A 7,933-nucleotide genomic window follows, 5' to 3' on the forward strand; every position below is an offset into this window, starting at 1 on the left:
GCGGACAACAAGATTTTAACTACTTTCCCCGAGATGGTTGCCTTCATATATGGGACACAGACTTCTGTCCCCCGGGGCAGCTGATGGTCAGGCAAGGCAGGGAAGCCAGTAGCTGTTCTGCAGAGTGCTGTGAGCAGGAAGAGAGGGCCTGGGCTGAGCAGGGGACAGCAGAGGCTTCTGGATCTGGCTGCACTGGGCTTTGGGCCACCGGTCCACGGAGAGGACTTTAACAGGCTTCGTGATTGAGGATGCAAGAACTAAAGAAGGCAAAGAATGGGTTTGTTGGGGCTGGGGGCTTGAAGGGGGCGGTCCTGACAGCAACCTCAGAGCCAAGTCAAAGTGCAGCAAGTCTGCCCGTGCCACCCACTTCAGAAATCCACACGAGCATCCCAAGCACCCAAGCATGTAGCCGAGACCACAGGAGAGGACAGCGTGTGCTGAATGGAAATTTGAAGGCTGACTTAATTTCTTTTGAGGGCAAATCTGAGTGATAACTTTACCTCTGAGCAGAGTTCATTTGTAAGTCTGAGAACGTGAGCTCTGATGGTCCCTTTGGAGCACTGAGGGGTCCAAGAGCAAAGGAGACCAAGCCCTTCCTCTTCTCTCGAAGCCAGGCAAAGTTCAAGGGCAAGCCTTGTGTACAAGGAATGGGAAAGGAGGCAGTTCCTGGGTTGACCTAAAGGTGAATTGGGAAGAGTCTTGGGGGAGGGCAAGGCTGAAGAAGAGCCTAGAACCCACAGAGTGTCTGTGTGCTAGAAACTCACCGCAAGGGAGGCTAGGGGCCTGCATCGTACCCAGCTCCATTACCATCTAGATGTCCAAGCAACTAGAAAATCCACTCTTTCCCTGTCTGCATTGCCTGTCATGAAACTCAGCTGTTTCTGCACCTCTGTCTCATCAATACACAAGCAGAATATCATAATATCCTTAGCACAGTGACAGGTTAAAGAAAACAAACTCCAGGAGAGCTAAAGGCTGGAGGCCCCAGAGGTTGGGCATGTAGAGAGCACGTGTATCCTATCAGCGGTGGGTCAGGGACAAACGGCCCCCTGGGGGTTCTGAATTATGAACTGCCTTGTTATAGGGCGTGGGTATAACATCCCATTCGTTATTAGATATTACTGTATCATTACGTGTTATGAACTGGCTTCTGATATATCATACGTGCATATACGTGCATATCCTATATATTGTTATATTTCTAGGTCCATATGCTGGTCTCTATTTCTGTCATATTTCTTCTTTCCTCCTAGTATGTGGTGTCCCATCTTTTATTTCTCTTTACACGATTTCACTGGATTTTAGTTGTAAACTTCCTCGGTTCTTTAGGTAAAATGTGGAGCACAAAGTTAAAATAATATGCGTCTTCCTTTGCAAGTTGGTGGTGTGCAGAGCACCGGGCTTCTGTTTCTGTGAGGCCACAGGGCTAACAGCTTGGGGTTCCCAGCCCAGGAGGAAATCACTTCAAGTGAAATGCTTAGCTCATGCCTGGCAGACTTTGTTGTTATGTTCCCATTTTAATGCTTGAAATAACCTCCCGCGGTGGCTACTCTTCTTTTCCTTTGGCGGGGTAAGGGGTGGGGAGGGGTGGCAGTTGGGCGACAACATGCAAAGCCTCGGGAAGTGAGTGAACCCCAACCTCATGGACACACGACGCAAAGCTAGAATTAGTTTTGCGTGGTCCCGCCTTCCAAGTGTTGGTCCCCAACTTTTATCCTCTAGGGGACTCTTGTGTCGCGTATCAGCCACCCGGATCAAAGGCGGAGGTGGTTTTCTACGCGGTCCCGGGTGGCCCCAGAGCTCAAGCAGTACCGACCTTCTCCGGCCCAGTGCCCCTGGAGAGCCGCCGAGGTGGGGTCAGCCGCGCAGTGCCACTCCGGGCGCCAGGGGCTGTCGGGGGTTCGCAGGTTGAGACCAGCTGCAGCCAGGCCCAGCGAAGCCCGCGGAGAGGAGCGCAGCGCAGCGCAGGCGCGCCCTCCTCGGCTCTTGGCCCAGCGTCCGGCCAGGCTGCAGGCGCGCACCGGGGCGCCGCCGAGGAACAAAGCGGATGGTTTACTGCTTTCGTCGCCTCCATTCCAAATGAGGACGCCGCGGCTTTGTAGCCAGATCTGAGCAAGCTCTAGATGGTAAAACCCAGAACTTTTTTTTTTTTTTTTTTTTTAAATTGAAGCCTCCCAGCCGCGGTCCCAGCTCTGTCGCCGTGCCTCCTCGTCGGGATCGCTGCTCTGGGCCCCACGGGCGCAGCGGACAAAGAAACGAGCGGCCGCCCCCGGGGAGAGTCCGCGCTCGGTGGGATCCGGAGCTGGCGGCGAGCGGGCGGGGAGAGCTGCGCGCGGAGACGCTGGAACCGTGCGGGTGGGTCCGCCGGTCGCCACCGCGCGCGCCTGGGCGCCCCGAGGTTCCCCCTGCGGAAGGTCCGTGTGCAGTCCGCAGCGCACTACATCGAGAGGAGGTGTGCCGACAGAAAGGATCCGAAATGCAGGAAGGTACGTCGCTTTAAAAAGTTTTTAAAAATGCAGTGATGGTTGCTTCTTTAGGAAAGCACATGGACGCAATTCTCCGTACGCACTTAAAAATACAAGCGACTGCGCCCTGATTGCCAAGCAGCTCTTCAGCGCGGTGGCGGGAATATTCTCTACCTTGTCTGGGGGTGATGATGACAGAGGAACTAAGTTGTCAAAATTGGTAGAAACTACACTGAAGATCTGCGTATTGTATCGAGTGTACCCGGCACGTCAGTTGAAAAAAAAAAAATCGCACATACATCTGCTCGCATAGAAAAAGCTAATAAGCACCCTGTTGAGCCCAGAAAAAGCCGCTACAGCGCCCCTGTAGATACGCATTTTGGCAACTGAGCGCGACTCCGTGGGGTTGTTTATTTTTGCAAGATGGGCCCGGCCGGGAAAGGGGAGCGAGAGGGCTGCTGACATCACTCGGGGCGGGGCCGCAGCGCGGAGAAAAGTCGGAGGGACCCGAGCCGCCCAGGCACAGCCTCAGCATGAGCAGCCACAACGCGTCCGAGCTCCCCATCCTCTGCAGCTCCGGCCAGCTGCTCCTGCAGCCGCTCTGGGACCGACTGCGGGCCCAGGAGGCGCTCACGCAGTCGCCCTTGTTCGCGGTCCTCTTTTCCATCACCACGTACGTGGGCTTCTGCCTGCCCTTCGTGGTGCTGGACGTCCTGTGCCCCTGGGTGCCCGCGCTGCGGCGCTACAAGATACACCCGGACTTCTCGCCGACGGCGCGGCAGCTGCTGCCCTGCCTGGGGCAGACCCTCTACCAGCACGTGGTGTTGGTGCTCCCCTTGACGCTGCTGCACTGGGCCCGCGGCCCAGCGCCCTGGCCCCGCGAAGCCCCTGAGCTGCTGCAGCTGGCGCGCCACGTCGTGGGCTGCCTGCTGCTCTTCGATGCCGAGTTCTTCGCGTGGCACGTGCTGCACCACAAGGTGCCATGGCTCTACCGCACCTTCCACAAGATGCACCACCAGAACGCAGCCTCATTCGCGCTGGCCACGCAGTACATGAGCGCCTGGGAGCTCTTCTCCTTGGGCTTTTTCGACATGGTGAACGTCACGCTGCTCCAGTGCCACCCGCTCACCGTCCTGGTGTTCCACGTGCTCAACATCTGGCTGTCGGTGGAGGACCACTCCGGCTACGACTTCCCCTGGTCCACGCACAGACTCGTGCCTTTCGGATGGTATGGCGGCGTGGCACACCACGACCTGCACCACTCGCAGTTCAACTGCAACTTTGCCCCTTACTTCACGCACTGGGACAAAATCCTGGGGACTCTGCGGTCAGCTCATGCCAAGTGACTCACAGCCTCCCTCCCAGGCTGCGGTGGGGTGGCGCAGGGGGTGCCTCCCCCCACTCCGACCCAGGACTGCCGCAGGGCACTTCACACTTGAATCAGGAGAAACACACCTGAGCTGTTGTGTCTTGTTTTGGTTTTGTAAGTAATTTATTACCTGCTGGAGATTTAAAATCTGATGTATTTTTAGTCTGATTAAGTAATTTATATGGTTTCTGTATACTGGCAATTGTATTCTTGGAGTCTTGGAGTCAAATTCTAGCTCACTTCAATAGCCTTGGTTCCCGGATATGTTAGACGCTCATCACTGGCATATTTAAATCATCTCAAAAAGGATTTGATTGTAGGACAAGGAAGGTCCTGTGTTTCAAAGTGTCATAGAAATGGGCTAAAATAACGTCTTCTTACGGAGCATAGGACCTCTGACTCTATTAGCAACAAACATGTTCCTGCTGGACAGTGATCACAATTGTTGTGCTTTTTTCTATTTTTTCATGTAACAATATATTTATATTGAAAGAAATGTTATTTGTACTTAAGAAAGAAAGAAAGAAAGAACAGAATGTAAACCAAACAAGTTCTGCCTGCTGTTTCCTGGGCATTTAGACTGATCAGTACTAAAACGGGAAGAGGGAGCTGGGGCGGCAGGTGACCTCCATCAGCCACAGAAGGAGAGGAGTCTGGTGGTGGGGTGTTTCGTGGGGCATTTGTAGGAGAGACAAGGCAGAGGCGGCAGAAGGGGTCAGTTAGTCTGTCTCTTTGGGTCTAGCAATTGCACAGAGGGAGAATCTCTATTGTTCTGATGGTTTTCAGCTGATTTCTGCATAACAAGCAACTCAGAGAATTACCCTCTAAAGTTTTAGGGAGATTAACCCTGCTCCACCATTTGATTAATTGGAGGGCAGTGGTGTTGGGGGAGGACTAGAATTAGTGGAGTGCCTTGCTTTGCAAAACCAGCGAGTCAAGGGTATGCATGAGAAGGGTTGATAGATACAGAAAGAGATTCTGAGTCAGCTCTCGTTTCTTATGTATCCATCTAGCTAGCATAAGTGACCATCATGCACACAGCTCTGCAATTGGGGATTTTGGGGTTTTCACTTTTCTTAAGCAAAGACATACATGCAAATTGCATACCCCTTTATTAAATGGAGAAAAAGTGACATTTGGCCCCAGGTCCCTGGTTCCTCATTTGTAAAAGGAGACTGTGTTCCAGATGTTCTCCCAGATTACTTGCTGCCCTCAATGTCCCTATGACCGACCACACACCTGTCACCTGTCACGTACCCCATCCCAAGCGGCTGCTGCTTATTTGTTTTCACTTTATCTTTGGAACAGAGTTATACAGGGTAAAATAAAACATCAAGACAATTTAGGCAGACAAGTATGAAGAAGGGCAACTTTGCATATAGTTCTAGGCTCATTATATGTGAACCGAACTATCCTGTTTAAAGGTGAAGCATTTGCCTAAGGACCTGGGTTCCTGTCCGGTGAGACTCCTGGGAAGGGTGTCCAGCTCTCCCAATCTCTGGCAAGTTGCAGTCACAATGCCCAGCTCCTCTGCTGATGGTCTCACGTTCCCTCCCAATACATACGCTCCTTGGGTTTATTCACAAAGGCTGCTGCCTCCTCGGTGGGCAGAGGCTCCATGCCAGGTCTTACGGATTATACTGAATGTGCAAATAGGCCATCAGAGGCAAGAGGAACTTGCTGCCTCAGAGTAGGATGGGCGACATACCGCGAAGAGGAAGGACAGGAGAAGTGACGGGCTGGGATGGACAGGTGTGAAGTATGGGGTGCAAGTGTTACTTGTCTTCAGCAGCTCTGGGCTGCCAACAGATCTGCGACAATGACCGTTTGTCACAGCTCGCTCTCAGAGATGTTGTAAAATGTCTCCCGTGGCCTCACTGTGTAAGGGAATTTTGCGTTTTGGGCCAGTTGTACCCATGGAAATTATTTGGGCCCAGAAACCCTTTCTCTCGGTTGATGTTTTATTACTTTTTAATACCTTGGCAGCCGAGGTAGGGGAGTGGAGAGGATGAGAGGTTTTTCAGAAGAGCTCGAAATAATGGGAGTGAAATACTTCACTTTTGCATGCACGCTGATGCTTTTACACATTGTTCCTCTTGCTCCTTAGGCTCAAAGGGAGGTTGGATGGTTGCTATTATTACCATTACGATGACCATCCTGTGTTACAGAGGGAGAATTGGTACCCATACAGGTGAGGTGACTTGCTCTCCATTATTAGAATATTAGACAGAGGAGCCAGTTCTCGAACTCAGTTCTTCGAATGCTTTTGAAACTCTCCACAATTGATGGAGAGATATAACCCCCCCCCCCCCAAGCCACCAGCCAATGACTTCTGTCCGCTCCTCCTCCCCAGCCACTGCTGCTGCCCTCAGGCACCGAGGCTACCCCCCAACCCCACCTGTCATTACCTGGATGTGAATTTCCCTGGATTCAAAGGCAGGGTAAGCAGGCAGGCCCCGGGAAAACATGACCCAGGTCAAGATGTCTGTTTTCTGTCTCCCTCGCTGCACACTGGTGGGGACATACAGCCAGACTGCCCTGGGGGAAGCTTGACTCTGGGCCTTACCTAGCTGAGTGACTCTGGAAAAGTGACTTAGTCTCTCTGCCTTGGTGTCCTCATCGGTGAATGTGGATCATCCCAGATCCCAGGTCCCGGAGTCCCTGTGGGAGAGTCTGCGTGACCGCAGTTGGCTGTGGCGGGTACTTTGGGCTTCAGGATGTCCCGGGGGACCTGGGCCTCCTGTCTACACTCTTGAGCTCTCCCACCTCCCCGGGGACCAAATAAAGCCCCGGTTTTGATCTTTTGATCCTGCCTGACCTGGAATGCTGCTCCCTTGTCCTCCTTTCAAGGCTAAGGTGTTGGAAAGAGAGAAGTCTGTGTTTGTCGGATTCTCCCTCCTCACCCCGAGACATCCTGCCTCTTCCTGAAGCGTCCGCTCCTGGTTCACTGCTCTCCTCCCAATGATCAATTCCAGTGACTTCCATCCGCCCTGCTTTTTTTCTTTTTAAAGGGTAATCGTTTTTGCTAACCAGTCTCTTCCCTCTTGCTTGATCTTAGTGCGTTTTCTCCAAACTGCTTTCCTTCCTAAGTCTCCAGCTTCTTTCCCGGGGCGCCCCCCACCCCCACTTTGCCCAGCAGGGAGCCCAGCCGCAGGGTGTTTCTCTGGTTACAAAGTGTCTATGCTGTGTGCGAGGAGTGACCTTTGTAGCAGCAAATCCTGAGATCGCTGCTTGCATGGCATTCTGGCACACACGCAGGGCATGATGTATACGTCCAAGCACACGCCGTGTGAATACACACTATGTGGCCACAACCAAATCTGCACACTATTATATGTCCACAGGCGTGCATTGACACACACACTATATACATCCACACAGACACATACACACACATATATATACATTACACACACATATACACATATACACAGAGTATAGATCTATTCCTCTTCTCTGTCTCTACACACACACATGCGTGCGCACACACACAGACACACGTTTCCTTTTTGAAAAAGATTTATTTATTTATTTGAGAGAGTGAGAGTGTGAGAGAGAATAAATAAATATTTATTTATTTGAGAGTGGGGTGAGGGGCAGAGGGAGAGAACCTTCCAGTAAACTCCCCAGCCGGCACAGAGCTGGACACGGGGCTCCATCCCATGACCCATGAGATCACGCCGGGAGCCTGAACCAAGAGTCCGACACTTACCCTACTGAGCCACCCAGGTCCCCCACCCCCACCCTCCCCGTCACACGCTACCGTTTCTGCCCTGCTCACCATTTCTCTTTGCCTTTACTCATACTGTAGTCCTTCTTGGTGAAGGCTGGTTCAGTGTTGCATGAATTCTGGAAGCACAGAAACACAGCTTTGCGCTGAATCCCGTCTTTCTTCAGCAGTCCCGTCATCCATCACTAGTCCATCCTGGCTTCCTAACTAAGGTCATGCTCACAACACATAATCTCTGCTCTAGAGGAGGTCCTAGTCCGCCGAGAAAGACCATCCGGCCAGCAAATCCATCTAACAATGTAGTCAGTTCTCCAGCGGTGGGTATTTTCAGGTCGTTAAGAGAGGCCCAGGAAAGGTGGGTCATTTGAG

The 7,933-nt window shown here is 52.3% G+C and overlaps 1 protein-coding gene across 1 annotated transcript; it reads left to right on the top strand.

Annotated features, from left to right (window-relative positions):
- Positions 1 to 1,749: 1,749 nt before the first annotated feature.
- CH25H (cholesterol 25-hydroxylase) lies at positions 1,750 to 4,491 on the top strand. The gene has a single exon (XM_047703499.1). The coding sequence runs from the start codon at positions 2,999 to 3,001 to the stop codon at positions 3,809 to 3,811; it is 813 nt and encodes a 270-aa protein (XP_047559455.1). The 5' UTR covers positions 1,750 to 2,998; the 3' UTR covers positions 3,812 to 4,491.
- Positions 4,492 to 7,933: the final 3,442 nt, after the last annotated feature.

The sequence above is a fragment of the Lutra lutra genome, chromosome 14 (assembly GCF_902655055.1).
Source record: "Lutra lutra chromosome 14, mLutLut1.2, whole genome shotgun sequence".
In the NCBI taxonomy this organism is placed as follows: domain Eukaryota; kingdom Metazoa; phylum Chordata; class Mammalia; order Carnivora; family Mustelidae; genus Lutra; species Lutra lutra.